The sequence below is a fragment of the Gadus morhua genome, chromosome 3 (genome assembly GCF_902167405.1).
Source record: "Gadus morhua chromosome 3, gadMor3.0, whole genome shotgun sequence".
Taxonomy (NCBI): domain Eukaryota; kingdom Metazoa; phylum Chordata; class Actinopteri; order Gadiformes; family Gadidae; genus Gadus; species Gadus morhua.
Window position 1 is genome coordinate 12,010,174 of NC_044050.1, and position 17,658 is coordinate 12,027,831.

The window sequence follows — 17,658 nt, forward strand, 5'->3', positions numbered from 1 at the left end:
TCTGTCTGTCTCTGTCGCTCTCTCCTTCTCTTTTTCTTTCTCTCCCCAGGAAACTGCAGTTTAATGATAACATGCTTGGAGGACAATGGCTTGAGCGAGCACAAAAACCATGCAGACAGACACACACACACACACACACACACACACACACACATACACACACACACACACACACACACACACACACACACACACACACACACACACACACACACACATCAGTGGCATAACTCAAGGGTCAGGGGTCAGCCATGTGCCGCTGATAGTCTCTTGTTGCCATGACAATATTATTTATCAAATATGGAACAATGCGGAAATACCAATCCAGGCACATTTTATCATGAAGGGGAAAGAATAACCCCTGATAACAGTTGTGTTGTGGTGTTGAGACTGGGGTATTCTGGTCCGCTGTAACAGGAACGCCCTTCTGACGAGCTAGGAACAAGAGGCTTTCCTACAAAGGCCCTTGTGGGGCTTTCCAGAGATATATATGCCCTAATAGTACTTTATAGCCCAACTGCTAGACTGTCGAGCAGTCGATATGTATATAGTATAATATACATATAATATACTATATTACATTTAGTATGTTATAGTATAGTACACATATAGTATATTATAGTATAGAACACATGTAGTAAAGGACGCATATAGACAAGGATATCTATAGGCAGCGTCAGAACCTGTATGCACAAGCGAACATGCTGTGTCGTAAGTTTAGTATGTGCTCTGTGCCTGTCAAAATCTCACTCTTTTGAGCGTATTGTACAGCACTGTATACTGCCCACATGTGGTGTCGTTATTGAACAAGGCAGCATTAGAAAACTTACAGTGGCACTGGCTTATAATGAAAGCATGAGGCTGCTGCTGAGAGCTTCAAGAAGCTCCAGTGCCTGCCATATGTTTGTCAGTGTTGGGGTACCTACCTGCTCTGCTGTGTTACGTATCCTGATGTATAGATTTATGTGTTGGGCATCTGAGTCAGGAAACGACTTAATTGCAGTCTTGGCTAACCCTGTACGCAGTTCTGTCCGATTTACTTCCGGACTTGTGGAAGGCTTTGTATTTTTTTTACTCTGTGTTTGTCTGTTTGTTGATGTTGTATGTACTGATATGGATCCCCCTGGGTCTAAAATAAAGAATTATGTATACATATATTAAGTATTATAGTATAGTACCCATATAGAACAGAACACACAAAGTACAGTATATTATATTAGATTAAAGTACCTATATAGTATATTATAGTACAGTACACATTTAGTATAGGACGCATATAGTATAATGTAGGTGTGTGTGTGTGTGTGTGTGTGTCTGTGTTTGTGTGTGTGTGTGTGTGTGTGTGTGTGTGTGTGTGTGTGTGTGTGTGTGTGTGTGTGTGTGTGTGTGTGTGTGTGTGTGTGTGTGTGTGTGTGTGTGTGTGTGTGTAAGTATGCTAAGTATTTAGCATTCAATTGCAAGAAAAAAACGAGTATTTTATTGCAATATAAAATACGTAATAAGTATTTTATTATTTTCAATGATATTGGGGCCTTTTTATAGACGTTGATAATCATGCAATCCTTACGATCCGTACAATTCAATCATTGTATGTAAAATGGTGCTATCTTGTGGCATACTGGTGAACAGCAAGTTAATTGTGATATCAACCAACGACCGCTGGGGGGCGCCATGGAGCTTTACTTAGGTATACTTGGAGGAGTGAGCGCCTAGCCCTCCAGCTAACTGTCAGAAGACAGCGTAGCTGCCCCGGCGACTCCTCAGAGTCAGACCCTAAAACACTGCCTTCTAGTACTACACATAGTAACCACACATGAATAACTCACTCGGTCACAAATCAATCAGCACCGTTACGGTCGTAGATTCAACTGAAATGGCGTTTTATTTCAGCCCGTAGAAGGTGTGTTTGTGCTCGCTGCGATTAGCAGATGGTCGTCCTCCCAACGAGCTCGAGAGGAGACAGTATTTGACAGTTACCCGCTCAGGAGGCGTTGGTGTGGCGCACGTCGACAAAACATCACGGTAAGTTTCCAACCGCTTCTAGGGTATTCTTTAGTCCCGGTTTTGATAGTGACATCGTCTAACCCATCCCTACTGCCAGGTCTCCGGTAGTAGCTATATATATATATATATATATATATATATATATATATATATATATATATATATATATATATATATATATATATATATATATATATATATATATATATATGTATATTATATATACATATATATATATTTATATATATATAACTGGTCGCCTTCAATTTTAGTAGTTGCCTATAATATCGTTTATTACAGAGCAATTTAAGTATCTGATAGCCCCATTGGTGAGCCCAAAACCCGGAGTATTTCATTATCACGCACCGCCCTAGGTGTCTGGTGGTGTTGATAAGCAACCTGCGTGGTCTCACTCTCCACAGATACGTTTGATCCTTTATAATTCTCCAATCCGTAACAGTCTGGCTTTCCGCGGCCGTAGGCAATAGCAACATATTGGGTCACGTATCAAAGAGAGAGAAAGAGAGCATCTGGCTTGCATTGGGCCAAACAAGAGTTGGTGCTTACTTTGTACCAGCATTCTTTCCTGTGAGTAGTGTAGCCTACTTATTTATGTGGCCGGGCAGTGTTGCTGTTGTCCAGTAATACACACTGGTGACTCATGTAATCTCTATGTGCATAGGCATGTGTTTCACCGCACACCCTAAACCGGCCGACTGTGTGTTCGGGCCTAAACCTGACAAATAACGTTTCACCACTCTGGTTGTTAGCTTTGTGCTGATCTCTAGAAAAGCTTTTTCTTTGGTAACGTTTAAAGTTCAGTGATGCCACCCATGAAACTACTAGTGCTGAGACAGACAGACAGACAGACAGACATAAAGGGGGACATAGAGGAAGAAGAACGAAGAGAAATGTAAATGTTTAAATGTAAACTGTAGAATCCTCAGCTGAACCCTCTTTACCAACCCTCTTTACTGCATTGTTAACACTCTGTATTAACAAATTCTTGTTTACTCTCTGGTCACATTTGGCCAAGAGAGGTGACCTTATTGTGGTTATTTTTACTGGGTTCATTAGGTAGTTGTGAATATGTTTAACTTCTTATGAATTCCCAGTAAAGCAAAAAACAAGTAATGCATGCAGGTTATTGTGTTGCAAATTCCATCTTTGACTTTTTGGCTAGATGTTGAGGCGTCTATGATCAAAGGCTTGAGCAACAGGCAATGGCAACAACAGCACCAGAAAGGCTAGAGAGGCAGTCGATGTGTGGTGCTTAATCACACAATGTCTTTCTTTAGGCCTCACCAAACACTGCCTTGTAAAAAGTCTTTGTCACAAGCAATCAAAATATTTTCACTGCTTGACGAGCGTTGCTATGTATAGCTTTGAATATGGTTGAAGGGATGGTGTTCTGAAAGAAGGATGATCTAACACAGCACATCCTGTGTGAGACCGCAGTAGGCGAGATCTTACTTCTTACTTTAAAAAAAAAACCTGAAACCCATCCAAATGATTCTTAAAACACATCCAACCCTAGACAGCAATCCTAATCGAAAAAACGATTAGCTCAGCCCAAAGATGTGAGTGTGTGCATCATGCTATCTGACAATCACATACTGACCAACCCTTCTTTAAAACAGATGAAGGTTTGTGTGTGTATGTGCATTCATGCGTGCATGTGTGTGTTGTTTTGTGTACGATGTCAGGGTGCCTATCCAACTGGCTTCCTGTCCCTCCACAGCTTGCTGCTTCTGCACTTGCGGTATCCTGTGCATGTCTTTCTGATCCGTTCTTTTTGTTTCAGGGTAGCACTGTAGCATAGTGTTCCTTAAAATATGGGTTGTGATTCCGGTTGCAGGTGGGTCGCGGCCTGACAACACACAAAACACTCAGTACACTCTGAGCACAACTGAATCGGTGGTCCTTCTTTGAAAGAAAGTTCACCGATGAAGTGTCCAAAGTTAACTCCTTCAACCAGCCAATGGTGGATCGATTTGAAGGATATCGGATAATCCAGATATTGGTTTTAGCTGTTCTCAATAAGGCCAGGACTCTGAGCTTGACTGCTCCTGTTGGTGTATTCCACAGCTTCCTGTTAAAACAAGGTTGTTTGTTTTGGGTTGTCACGCCAACGCCATGGTAGTAGGAAATAAGGTTTAATAAAATTGTATGCAAATTCTCAATGCGTTTTTGCATAGCCTATATGTTGTTCTTTTGTACAAAACATCGTATTCAAATTATAAAAATATTAACACAAAGGTGGTTTTTGGGCCTAGGCTAGAAATGAATGCTGTTCATACATTTTGTTTTGTGTCAAAACAATGTGGATCCTAAGAATCCCTCGTTGTTTTGTTTCCATGTTATATTCTGTGCAATAACAGTACTTATTCAGAAAAGGGTTAAGTGTGTGGTGGAAACGGGAGGGAGATTAGGTGGATTACCAATGGTGGAGATTAGGGTTAGGAAGGCATCTGTCAGAGATCCCATGTTCTGATAGCGCTTAGCTTTGACTGTTGCTATGGTGCATCATGCCCATTGCCCTCAGGCTAATGTTCCTTGCTAGCTGCTGTTGGTACTGTAAAAGCTAGGGCTGTTACAGCTGTTTCTTGTCGCCAGCGCTCTCTCGCTCTCACTTTCCCTCTTTCTCTTTCTGATTTTTCCATTGACTTCAATTCAAAAGAGCCTTACTGGCGTAGAAAATAAACATTGACATTGAAAGAGCAGTTAAGAATTTAACAAAGGTAAAATAACAGCACCACAAAGGGTAAAAAACCAAGCCAACCTCCCCCCCCATATTACCTATATCAAAACGGTATAAAGTATACTACTTTATACCGTTTTGAGATAAGATAGCATATTTTAATACTGTATTAAAATATGCAATCTTATCTCATAATTATATAAAATTGCAATTCTATAGTAACAATACGATATCAAAAAAATAATTTTTGGAAAAGTAGCTGCGGAATGATACTGTTATAAGCTGTCATTAACAGTCTGTCAGTGGTGCTGTGAGGTCCACTAGAGGGTGTTTAGTAGTTGGATGGTCTGTGATATCACCTGCTGGTTCTCCACAGAGATGAAACACAGCAATTTGGGTGGGAGGTGTCGTTTTATTTGCGCAGTCCTTTTTTATCCAGCAGCAGTGTTGATTATCACTGTCCTTCCAGGCATTTCAGATCAGCACTGAAGCTGCGCCAGGCAGCCTGGAACGCCCTCTGTAAATTCCTCCGGTCCAGAGAGGAGCAGCTGCCCTGCCAGGTAGGAATGTTACGTTGGAGGACACTCTCAGTAGCACAGGTTTTAAAGGTGACCAGGACTCCTTAGTGGTGTGAGGAAGTAGATACGCCTGCGGTCCTCTGCTTCAGTCATTACCAGCACAGTGCAATGGTGCGGTCACGGTGAAGGAGTGATCAACCTGCTTCCTGTGTCTCTCGACCAGTCATGTCTCGTAGGAGTGCCCGCCTGGTGTCAGGTGGTTACTATCAATCAGATGAAGACTCGGACTCCAGCAGCGTCACAACCATCTCCTACCGCGAGAGCCCCCTCAGGTAGGGGTGTGTGTGTGTGTGTGTGTGTGTGTGTGTGTGTGTGTGTGTGTGTGTGTGTGTGTGTGTGTGTGTGTGTGTGTGTGTGTGTGTGTGTGTGTGTGTGTGTGTGTGTTTGTGTGCATGTGTGTGTGTGTGTTTGTGCGCATGTGTGTGTGTGTGCTTGTATTTTAGTGTCATATTGAATATCGTAATCTAATCAAAACCTGTCTGTCTGTCTGTCTCTCTTCGTGTCTCTCCCTCTCTTTCTCAGGGTGTTCAAGAAGAAGCCGGGGGGTACTCGCAAGGCGTCCACTCGTACCTCAAGCAGGGCCAATAGCAACGTCAGCTCGGTCAGTACAGCTGAGCCGTCGGCCACAGAACGGACCAATCAGGGACCAGAACAGTACCAAGGTAAAAGCATACAGTGCCCATGTAGGTAAACTTCGATGGTATGCTCAATTTGAGCTTGCACATTGCAGTTATTTCAGTAGTAATCAGGATTTGACCTCGAGCTAGGTAAAGCTAGGCAGACAGACAGAGAGAAAGACAGACAGATGGATGTTAGATAGATTGGTAGATAATTCAATTGAGGGATAAGTAGATAGATAGATGCAAATTGATGGAAGTCCATTTCTGTATTGTGATGCATAATATAAACATATTATATATTGTGTGTGTTTTTATGTACTCAAAACACAGTAGACCGGTAGCTTCAGCAGATTAAGACAAAGTATTTGAAGTACCTTTACAACCTACCACGCCTTCTTCTACTACTTCTACTATCCTACTACCACCAGCCATCTTCCATCCTGTCTGTCTCCTTCAGGTCCGACCCCGGAGCCCGCCCAGGGCGGGTCCAGCATCCAGATGGTACTTTACAACCCCACGCCCGCACCTACCGCGCGGCCCGCCCTGACCCCCGCACGGGGCCGGAGCCGGACCCCCACCCCCTGCCCTGACGCTCCCCCGGAGAGCAGCCTACCGTCGGGGTCGCTGGGGCCCTTCAGAGCCGGGGGCCTGCAGGGGTCGTACAGCCGGCTGCTGAACCAGGCCAGCGTGGACAGCTCTGGGTACTCGTCTGCCGAGGGACCCCACAGGAGACCCACCACCACCACCAGCCCCACCCACCCGGCCCCTCGTACCCCCAGCGGGGAACCAGCATCTCCACCCGGAGGTACTGGTACCAGCAAAGCTCAAAGCAGCAGTCGCAGCTACAGCTATTACAGTGAGTGTGTACATGTGTTGATATCTGGTGAGGCTACACGTTTTGAGCGTTTGTGTTGTATTTCTGTGTCGGGCTTCGAGGCGTGTGGGTTTTGTGAATGTGCACCATGTCTGTAAATACGGTGAACTGAACTATGAACCGGTCAGCAACAACATCAGTGCATGTGATATGATTCAGCCCGGGCTTAGCCTAAGCTCTGCATTCTTCTCTCTCCCCCCCACAGCTGACAGATTGCTCCGACCCGGCATGAGGACGCTGATCGGTGGCGTTCTGCTCCTGGCCCTCCTGTTCCTCTGTGAGTCGCCGTCCTCTAGTGATTATTATGATGAGCCGGGTCGAGACCCAGGTCCATTCATCACCTGCTGCTCCTGCCTGCAGTTGACATGCACCTAGAACCAGCACACTCACTCACACACTTGAGACACACACACACACCGACAATGTTACCTTTAAGGTGTTTCGAAAGTCTGTTTATTTATTTGAGGAAGGTTCAAAATGTCTCCACTTGCTCAACACACAGAACGAAACACACCCCTTCTGATCGACATGGAGCATTGTTGATTAGAAAGCATTTTCGAAATGCTTTCTAGCATCTGCGCGAAGCATTTGTTCTGAGGAGCATAGATTGGAGTGCAAATTGAGTGCATATTCAGTTGTGTCATAACTGTCAGCGGCTCTCATCAGCTAGCTTGTGCTAATTAGCTAATCCAGACGAGTGGCCCTGATACTCAAGCTCAAAGTTGGGTAACTCTACTGGTCTGAGTCTGAACTCGGGGGGAGATAGTGAGCTGTACTCACTACCTGCTGTCTACCACACCTCTGTCTATTGGTTTAGCTTTCAGCCACAGAGTGGGAGGGGCTTCAGGTATCTCAGACCCCATGCAGCGTCAGTGTTGCTCTCAGCCCCAGCGCTCATGTCTTCTCTGTCCTTACCTCCTAGGCGTGTACCTCCTGGTTCCTCTGCTGGTCTCTCTCACCCTCCACCCCACCACTACCAAGGCCACTGGGCCCGGGCTGACCACCATCACAACACCACCCGTTTCCCTCACCACGCCTCCTCCCCCGGCTCTTCCTCCTTCTTCTTCTCCTCCTCATCACCAAGCTACTCCACCTCCTTCTTCCCCTCTTCATCACCAAGCCACGGCTCCTCCTCCTCTTAATCATCCTGCTCCCCAGCCCTGCTCTGTTCCGCCAGCACCTGCTGCCCTGGTAGGAGCCACATGTATGACCTCTGACCATAGCTGGCAGGCTTCCTGTTCATGGGTTGAGGTTAAATGTAGAGAGATATGACGGGGCGGACTTGGAAGAGTTAATGGGTGAACTGGTGCTGAATACTTCCTGACTGTTGGTTTTTGACTGACTGTGTTGGTTACTGACGGACTAGGTTGGTTATTGTCGGACTGGGTTGGTTACTGACGGACTGGGTTGGTTACTGACTGACTCAGAGTCAGTCATTGTATCAAGCTCAATAGGAGGATGCAAGGAGGAGTATTTATATGAGGATAAGTAGGAGTGTAGCAAGTTGCTGATGGTCTGTCTATGGTGGCTCCAGGATCCTCTGCTGGTATCTGCTGCAGTGGACCACAAGATGCAGAATGTTCTGGTAAGAAACAATGTCGAGATGAGAGCTAGTTGGCTTGTATTTAAATGATCAGATCCATTTCGTGACAACTCTGTGATATAACCATTTTTGTGTGTGTGTGTGTGTGTGTGTGTGTGTGTGTGTGTGTGTGTGTGTGTGTGTGTGTGTGTGTGTGTGTGTGTGTGTGTGTGTGTGTGTGTGTGTGTGTGTGGTTGCAGGAGGAACTACTGCAGAAACAGGAGAACCTTCACTCTCTGGTGAGATCAACCTCATTTTAACTTCCTTCTCTCTCACTCTTGACTTTCTCCCTTCATCTTAAATTGTCAATTTAACTCTGTCATGTACGTTCATTTCTGTGGGAACATGTGGACACCGTTCAATAAATGGTGGATACGATGACAAAGGCTTTTGCTGAAAAGTCCAGAGTCAGAGCGCCGAGAGTCCAGCCGAGAGACTTGAAATGTACTTCATAATCGGCCTCGGGATCCATTCCCACCTGACACATGTGTGCTAAGGATCCTCGTTCATCTCTATGCTCGAGATTCTCTGACCCAAATGGGCTCCACCCGCCTTGACATAGAGCAGAAAGAGCCCGCCCTCACCCTGTGGTTCTCTGTGTGACCACCAGGGGGAGGCCAGGCTCCGGGCAGAGCTGCAGGTGCTGAGGGCCAGGCTGGAGGAGCTGGGCACCGCGGGCCAGCAGAGCCTGGAGGCGGAGGTGGACCGGCTGAGCCGGCTGCTGGCCCGCCACCAGGCAGACGCCGACGGCGCCCGCACTGCGATGGCGCTCAGGGTCCGGGCCCTGGAGACCACCAACACACAGGTGAAGGAGGCCCTCCCTGCGCTCCCAACGGGACCCATGGATGAGTGACGTGTTTGGACAGGGCTGTGGTAACCCCTGTGTTGTTGTGGTAACCCCTGTGTTGTTGTGGTAACCCCGGTGTTGTTGTGGTAACCCTTGTGTTGTTGTTGTTGTTCCAGCTGAGCGAGGAGCTGTCCTCCATCCAGAAGAGGCCCGCCCCGGCCCCCTGCCCCGTGCCAGAGCCCCCGGCCCCCCAGGACCAGAGCCTGCTCAGCCCGCAGCTACAGCACGCCCTGGAGGAGTGGCTCGCTGACAGGATCCAGGCAAGAGAGGCGGGCCGGCTGGCAGAGAGACGGGCAGAGAGGCAGGCAGGAAGAGGGAGACAGGTTGAGGAAACAGACAGACAGACAGGCAGGCAGGCAGAGAGACAGACCGACAGGAAGAGAGAGAGACTGACAGGCAGGGACAGAGACAGACAGGCAGAGAGACAGACAGAGAGACAGGCAGAGAGGGAGGCAGGTCGGCAGAGAGAGAGAGGCTGGCATAGAGACAGAGAGACAGAAAGGCGGAGAGAGAGCTGATGATGGATATTCTACATAATCAATGTAATCCGATTTTAATCATTTTAAACATTAGTATCTGTTTGCATCAACACCACCACCAGCCAGGAGATAGGGTCCTAGTGTTCAGCTGGTCACACCTTCAGTCCTCATGACTTTGTTTACTTTACTCCATCAGGGATTCTTAGGAACACAAGAGAGGGTAAATTAACTGCAGCGGGGCATCAGTGACCTACCACTGTGTTTGAATGAATGGGTGTGTTTGTTTGGGACTATGTTATTCTGCCACAGCAAAGCAAACGTTAGATATCACTCTTTTAATAACTGAGAAAATGATATGGGATTTGTTAATTAGTGTTTGTAAAACATGTGCCTGTGTCTTTATTGTGTGGGTGCGTGTTTGTTCATGTGTGTGCATGCGTTTCATATTCAGGAGCACGAGCTCAGTGCTAGCGGCAGCTGTACTGACTGTAACCGGCCGATGGCCGACAAGATGGCCGACTTTGCTCTGGAGTCCCAAGGTTTGTCTCCTGTGCCTCAGAATAAGCAGGTGAAACCTGTCGATGATGTCCGTGTGTCTGCGATCCCCTACTGGTACAAAAACACAGCATAGACACCGCTATGCTCAGAACACTTTGGTCGTTGTTATTGTTTTTTATTTGTATAGTCCAACACACACACACACTCACACACACACAATTGCACATCCATACACACAGACATATATACACGCACACACACACACACACACACACTCACTCACGCATAAACAAACACATCCCTTCTCCCACATATACCCCCATCCACCCACCCACCCACCACCCACTCAATGTATGTCCCTGGCCCCCAGGTGCCAGTGTGGTGAGCACCCGGTGTTCAGAGACCTACAGCATCGGCACGGCGTGCGTCACCCTCTTCGGCTTCCCCCTGTGGTACCCATCAGAGAGCCCCCGCACTGTTATACAGGTGGGCCCTCTCTCCCTCTCATTCTGTCCCTACCCTCTTCTCTCTCTCTCTCTCTCTCTCTCTCTCTCTCTCTCTCTCTCTCTCTCTCTCTCTCTCTCTCTCTCTCTCTCTCTCTCTCTCTCTCTCTCTCTCTCTCTCTCTCTCTCTCTCTCTCTCTCTCTCTCTCTCTCTCTCTCTCTCTCTCTCTCTCTCTCTCTCTCTCCAACCCGTGACTGTGTTCTCCTCGTTTTCCACACACCTACATATGCACACTACCACACACACATGCCCATCTCACCAAGTACACACACACACACACTTGCGTCTTCACACACCTCCACCCGCGCCCTGCAGGGCTACGCCGTGCTGCTCCCCGGGAGGTGCTGGGCCTTCCGTGGCGTGCAGGGCACCCTGGTCCTGGCTCTCTCCCACCCCGTCGCCATCTCCCACGTCACCCTGGACCACCTGCCCCGCTACAGCGCGCCCACGGGACGCATCGACTCTGCTCCCCGCGACTTTCAGGTCTACGTAAGGCTTCTTCACCGTGTTCTTCACCTGCGATGCTCTGCGCTTTACTGCCGCGGACAAGGTGCCGTAGGTCAGACTCCAGAGCTGTAAAGAGAGAGAGGGCAGAGCAGAGAAGAGTGGAGGAATGAAACGAAACCACCGCGAAAGTTTCCCATCGCTCTCTGCTCCCGGTGTTTCTCTGCCGTTGAGAAGAGTTGCATTTCACGCACCTGTGATTGACAGGCAAGATGGATTCTCCAAGCCAATCAGATGCCCTCAAAAGAGCCATGAGCGATCTAGAATCAAGATGTTATTCCCAAAGAGCGTTTCCTTTACTAAAAGGGGAAGGCAACGAATTACAACCAAATTACACAAAATCTGTAACTCCTACTCCCTACCTACAGCACCTATACCCCCCAGTGTACTGCTATTTACCACTATTTACAGCTTGTTGCCACTAGTGCTTCGGCAGGGAATGCCTTGCAGTGAGTTCAGGTACAGGTCGTTGAGGAGCAGGTAGGGGTGAGGAAGCGTTGTGTTTATGTTTGTGTTCAGCTGCTCTGTGCCTCTCTCCCCAGGGCATGCAGGACACCCTGGATGAGGCCACTCTGCTGGGGAACTTCACCTACGACCAGGAGGGCGAGTCCGCGCAGACCTTCACGATACCCGTGAGTCCCCCCAGAGAGGTTACGAAGGGTTAGGAAGGGTGAAGGGGGGGGTAGGGATCAGCCGCTGTGATGCACTCATCGTCAGGGGTTCTGGGCCCCTTAATCACCATGGAGACGTACCGTAGAAACTGTAGCAGAGAGCAGTGTTCTGAGGAGTTTGCATGCACGCAAACATCCCGGCGCCTTTCTCCCCCACCTCATCCTCTCCTCTCCTCCTCTTTTGCCCCCTGCAGGAGTCTAGCCGCATGGCCTACCGCCACGTGGAGCTGAGGGTGCTCAGTAACTGGGGTCACATGACCTACACGTGTATCTACCGCTTCCGGGTTCACGGCAAGATGGCCGACGCGTAACCAGAGGTCCGGTGTACTGCTGGCGGCTACACAGCCCGTTTGTCATGTCACAGTGGATCTTTTTAAAAGAGCCTCAATTCAATACAAATAATAACCATAAAAATATTGAATACTGGTTTGATACTAGTGTTTGGGAGTGTTTCCGAAAGTTCTTTCAAGAGGCTATTGCTAAGAGGCGGATAATGATCAAATATTTATATATTTTGAGGTAACGAGCTGGCTGGCGGTGCAGATTCGATTAACGTCTTTAAAATCATGTCAGCTGACCATACACTGTGCTGGGTGGGCAGTGAGTTTACAACATGCTGTATGATTACCTATTGTTTCAGTGATACGAGGCTACTTTTACAATAGACATGTGAGCGCCTCTCCTACTTTGCAGTATTCCTTCAGAAGAACCATACTCTTTACCTGCTCTGAGCTGACTCGTGGAATGAGTTCTTCATTACGGAGAATACTGCTACTTTTGCATGTTGTGGAAAATCACGGTGTGCAACATGCAAGTTTCGGCAGTAGAGACCCGAAATATTGGACTTTGGACGTTGTTCCCAAAGCAAATCCTGGAAAAAGTAATTGATGCAGCAGTCCACGTTTTTTTCTCAGCGCACTTATAAAGCAAATAATGTTATATTTGAAAATATCTTTACGTGACGTTCCGCTTTAACTCACAGTTGAAGTAAATCAATTTGTTGTCAGCCACATTCTCAAAGAAAGTGCCCAGAATTAAATTACACTAAGCTCACGTTCACAAAGAAGTGTAGACAGTAAGTAAAATATGATTTGTTCTCATGTTTATTGAACAAAACGATTCGGTAATAATAATAAACACTTGTGGCTCGAAGACGACTCAGGCCTCATTCACCTGGTGGCTACTCTAGCTGGATGGTGAAAGGCTCACTTATAGAACCAAGATGGCCTGGAACCAAGATACCCACTGGGTAAATACGGCCCATTAGTGGATGTCAGGTCATTTAAATCTGATTTACCTCATCTACTTTACCTCTTCATGTAATGCATGTGTTGATATTCGTTCTATCTTATAAGACAATGGAGTTCAAATCGGCACCTTTAAAGAAGCAAGCAAGTCATATGATTTAATTGCATATTTCACAAATATCCGATGCAGTTTCAACTGCCCAATTCCAAGGTTTATCGTCTGTATATACCGTATACATTTATTTAATAATTATATATTTTTTGAAAATAGGACTACAATACATTAGGCCTACATAGATGGTATGATGACCTTTATATATGTAAACAATTAATAATTATTTCAATGGATGGGATAACATTCCTTATGAAACTAAATCAACTTAAATTATTATCTAAATAACAATTTAGATTAAAACATTCAGGGTTTTCTAAAGATGTTAAGCAAAAAATTGTATAATTACCTAAGTTATGTTGTATTTAGCTCTGCATTCTTGCTGGAATACTTGAATTAGTGTTCCCTAACCTCTTAAACTAAATATTCTGTCATGGTGAATATGGCATGTAATGGTACTCTTTCTTAGGAACAGAAGCTTTCTCTTAATAGCTTTGCACTGCAGACTCTAAGTGAGTAAGAACACCAGTCGATTTAAAGTTCTATGTTTTTCAGATTTAAAAGAACTGCTATTCAGGGTCACACCTGTTATTCCACATTCAGCAAATTTTGTAATATGCATTTTTGGGATAAAAAATATTCAATTGAGAATTTTTTCTGAGCTAAAAGTTTTAACAGTTTTAAATATCAATGATTCTCTGATGGTTAATCAAAGATTTGTGAATGTTGCCAAAAATTCGTACAAATGTGATGAATAAATATCACTTTTTGAATACCTCAGCTGGTGTCTCTTGTTATAATCTATACTGAGTCTAGAAATATTTCACAGGTCCATATACACTCGGATATAGAATGAGCTGTACCATTATCTGGTGACCATAGGGGAGGAACATAGAATGACCTGTACCATTATCTGGTGACCATAGGGGAGGAACATAGAATGAGCTGTACCATTATCTGGTGACCATAGGGGAGGAACATAGAATGAGATGTACCATTATCTGGTGACCATAGGGGAGAAGAAACATCTCTGCTGCCAGTCTAGATGCTTTCCTGGAGAAGCACGTTCTTCTGATATGATGAAGACAACCGAGAAATAAGGAAGCCACAGCATTAACCACAATGGAGAGAGAGAGAAAGATAACACCTGATTGTTTACCTCAGCCAGAGGAGGAAAGATTGGAAGTATGGTGGCCACTGATAAAACAGTTCCTACAGCAGCTGCTGGTGTCAGTTTACACACATCTCAGGAGATGTGTGTCTTTCAAAGGTCCAATTACCAGTCACATCGATGGACAAAAAGGTGGAATTTTGACTTCCAATTTCATTAAGAGCATGACAGTAATAGTTTCCTCCAAGCTTAGACGTGATATCAGTGATGGGGTAGTACTGTCCTGATTCCTCCACTATTCCTTGAACCAGGTGTTCTTTGGCTATGAGGATTGCATCACTGCCTAACCTCACCAGAGGGACGACCTGGAGATGTAATGTCAAAGGTCAAATGTTGTTGCCTGTTGTAGTGAATTAAAATGTAATTAGTTTATACTAAATAAATATGGATGATGTATCACCATAGTATTCTGAAAGTCAAATCAACTATTGTCAATTAAAAATTAGTTATTGCTGCCAAAGACGCAGCACACGCGCACACACACACACACACACACACACACACACACACACACACACACACACACACACATATATATGAAACAACATACATTTTTTATACTCAAGTGAAACCTTTAAAAAACCCAATTCTAATCGTTTAAAATGTAATTTATCACATTATTTGTGTAATTATAATATATAATATCAACTTAGTTTAGTTTTCCAATTATATTTATCTAAAGCTCCAGAGATCTCTTTGAGCCAGATTCGCCTCAATCAAACACAACAGATATATAATCAAGCCAAGATGAGCCATGAGTAGTCTAACTTTATTTGTATTCATGCAATTGGCTAAATGGCTTTGATTTGGCTGTTTTAATTGGCGGTTTTAGATTAGAGCCGAGTAGATTAGATATTTACTCGGCACAGAGATGGCACACAGAGATGGCACATAACTAAAACTCTCCACATGCCCCGACTTATAGTGGTTTTCACCTCTTTCTATGCTTTAATCCTCGCCTTGAAAAAAAGTGGTGAAGTGGAGCAGAGAGATCGCATTCTCTGTGCCGTGTTCCAAGTGCGGATGTGGTGACGTATATCATATGCGTCGAGAGCAGCGAAGAGCTGTAGTTTACAAAGCGGCCTCACATAAAACCTAAAATTATCAAACTTCTTCACGAAAATGTTTAGTTTTCTTTGCATGAAAAATTATCATTTAAATCCACAAACAACATATGTGTAATCCAGGGCATATAAAGACTGGGACCAGAAAATAATTATTTTCTCTCCATTGACACCCATTCATATTTTTCGATCTCATAGGTCCCATGGGCTCTACCGGAAGGGGCGTGACTTCGCCACTCTATTTCTGAAAGTACCCCGCCTACAGTTACCAAACGAGCGAGTCAGTTTCGACGCCCCCTCCTACGTAGGAATAGCCTGGCTAACGCCAGACCAGAGCCCGTCTACGAAGAGCCTGGGCACTTCCTATACGCCCCATTGTACCGATCTTGGTTGTAGTTCCATCAGACATCCACTGGGGGTGATCGCGGGCGAGTCCAGATTGAATGGGAGTCTATGGGGCTAGACGGCTAAATATGTCTCTTTCACCTGCTTGTCGTTGAAATATCGCATATTTTATTGTAGATTCCGCAAATTCAATATAGATTATAGGTCAAAAGTCGAATGAATGAAAAAAAAACGTAGCCAACCACTAGCCTATGGTTGATTTACTGCGCTCTTGTTGGTTGCAATTTGCAAAAACCTATTTATCTTTCATTTATATTTGGTCCTCAGATTGTGCTTCAGCTTCAGATGCCATCAAGAGGGGTCTCTGGTCGTAATCAGTCGCAAGTCCGTCCCTGACCAATCAGCATTCATTAGCAGAATGCTAGCGTGTACGGCCAACAACGGCCCAAACTGTAAGAAATCGAAAGGACATAGGTACTCATTCATTTGACTTTTGAACTATAATCTATATTGAACTTGCGGAATCTACAATGAAATTTGCGATATTTCAACGACAAGCAGGTAAAGAGATATATTTAACCGTCTAGCCCCATAGACTCCCATTCAATCTGGACTCGCCCGCGATCACCCCCAGTGGATTTCTGAAGGAACTACAACCAAGATCGGTACAATGGGGCGTATGGAAGTGCCTAGGCTCTTCGTAGACGGGCTCTGGCACTATTAGTTTGAATGCAATATCCAATTGTACCACTAGATGGGAGTAACTTTTACACAGTGTCCCTTTAACGCAGAAAGTTGCTATTTTTTCAAAATAAACTTGCGTTCTTAACTACTTAGGCAAGGCAAGGCAACTTTATCTATGTAGCACTTTTCAAACACAAGACAGACCCACAGTGCTTCACATATAAACATTGTCATACAATAAAATAAAATAAAAGATAAGTAAAAGAAAACATATGCAAAGAAATGAGTAAAATAGAAAGTGCAATGTATTTAAGATCAGATCAACAGTCTCTCTGGTATCCGCGTACCCAACCTAAAATAATTTGGTACCCACGTTGGGACTCCAACCCGACCTAAAGGAACTTGGTACTTTCTCTGGGACTCCAACCCGGAATCTAGTAACTCTAACCCAGACAGCAACCAAAGGCCTTATTCTGGGACTCCAACCCAGACAGACGTCAGGACTCTAACCCAGACAGAACTCAGGTCTATCTCTGGGACTCCAACCCGACCTAAGGAACATGGTCCTTTCTCTGGGACCCCAACCCAGATTCTAGGACTCTAACCCAGACAGCAATTGGGTCTCAAACCCTTATCCTTTCTCTCTGGTATCAGATCATGTATCTTTCTGGTAAAAATAGAAAATAAATTGAAAGTCAAAAAGGCATTTTAGCAAGTAAAATAGAAAGTGCAATGTATTTAAGATCAGATCAACAGTCTCTCTGGAACCCACGTCGGGACTCCAACCCGACCTAAAGGAACTTGGTCCTTTCTCTGGGACTCCAACCCAGATTCTAGGACTCTAACCCAGACAGAACTTGTGTCCCTAGCTCCTTATCCTTTCTCTCTGGTATCAGATCATGTATCTTTCTGGTAAAAATAGAAAATAAAGGGAAAGTTAAAAAGGCATTTTAGTAAAATAAAGGCAAAGTAAAAATAAAAAAAAAAGCTTTTTAGAAATTGCAATATATTTAAGATTTAGCAGAAAGCTAAAGCAAACATAAAAGTCTTCAATCTTGTTTTAAAGGTGCTCACAGTTAGCCTGGCTCCGCCCGCCTAAGTACTTCCGCTCAATTTGAATTTCCCTTCAGTACTAGGTCTGGACCTGCTGTATGTAATTTGGTTTTCTGGTGC

At 45.1% G+C, this 17,658-nt stretch overlaps 1 protein-coding gene across 3 annotated transcripts; it reads left to right on the top strand.

The window, feature by feature from the left end:
- The first annotated feature begins 1,702 nt into the window (after positions 1-1,702).
- Positions 1,703-14,001, top strand: LOC115541076 (helicase SRCAP). Of its 3 annotated transcripts, none has more exons than XM_030352828.1 (16): positions 1,703-2,022; positions 5,175-5,265; positions 5,447-5,555; positions 5,806-5,945; positions 6,361-6,708; positions 6,983-7,054; positions 7,700-7,968; positions 8,312-8,362; positions 8,560-8,598; positions 8,970-9,164; positions 9,323-9,466; positions 10,137-10,224; positions 10,554-10,669; positions 11,003-11,176; positions 11,734-11,823; positions 12,057-14,001. In XM_030352828.1, the coding sequence occupies exons 3-16, from the start codon at positions 5,449-5,451 to the stop codon at positions 12,171-12,173; spliced, it is 1,950 nt and encodes a 649-aa protein (XP_030208688.1). In that variant the 5' UTR covers positions 1,703-2,022; positions 5,175-5,265; positions 5,447-5,448; the 3' UTR covers positions 12,174-14,001. The 3 variants fall into 3 exon arrangements, with proteins under 3 accessions (XP_030208688.1, XP_030208685.1, XP_030208686.1); XM_030352825.1 differs by having other exon boundaries at positions 1,704-2,022; positions 6,361-6,759; XM_030352826.1 differs by lacking the exon at positions 1,703-2,022 and adding an exon at positions 2,459-2,592 and having other exon boundaries at positions 6,361-6,759.
- The last annotated feature ends 3,657 nt before the right edge of the window (positions 14,002-17,658 follow it).

What these genes read in the sequence shown, in the direction of transcription:
- LOC115541076 (XM_030352825.1), top strand. Translation starts at nt 5,449, where the DNA reads ATGTCTCGTAGGAGTGCCCGCCTGGTGTCAGGTGGTTACTATCAATCA. An exon ending in CGCCAGCACCTGCTGCCCTG is followed by an intron (nt 7,969 to 8,311) that starts GTAGGAGCCACA and finishes TGGTGGCTCCAG; the next exon opens with GATCCTCTGCTGGTATCTGC. An exon ending in CTTTGCTCTGGAGTCCCAAG is followed by an intron (nt 10,225 to 10,553) that starts GTTTGTCTCCTG and finishes CCTGGCCCCCAG; the next exon opens with GTGCCAGTGTGGTGAGCACC.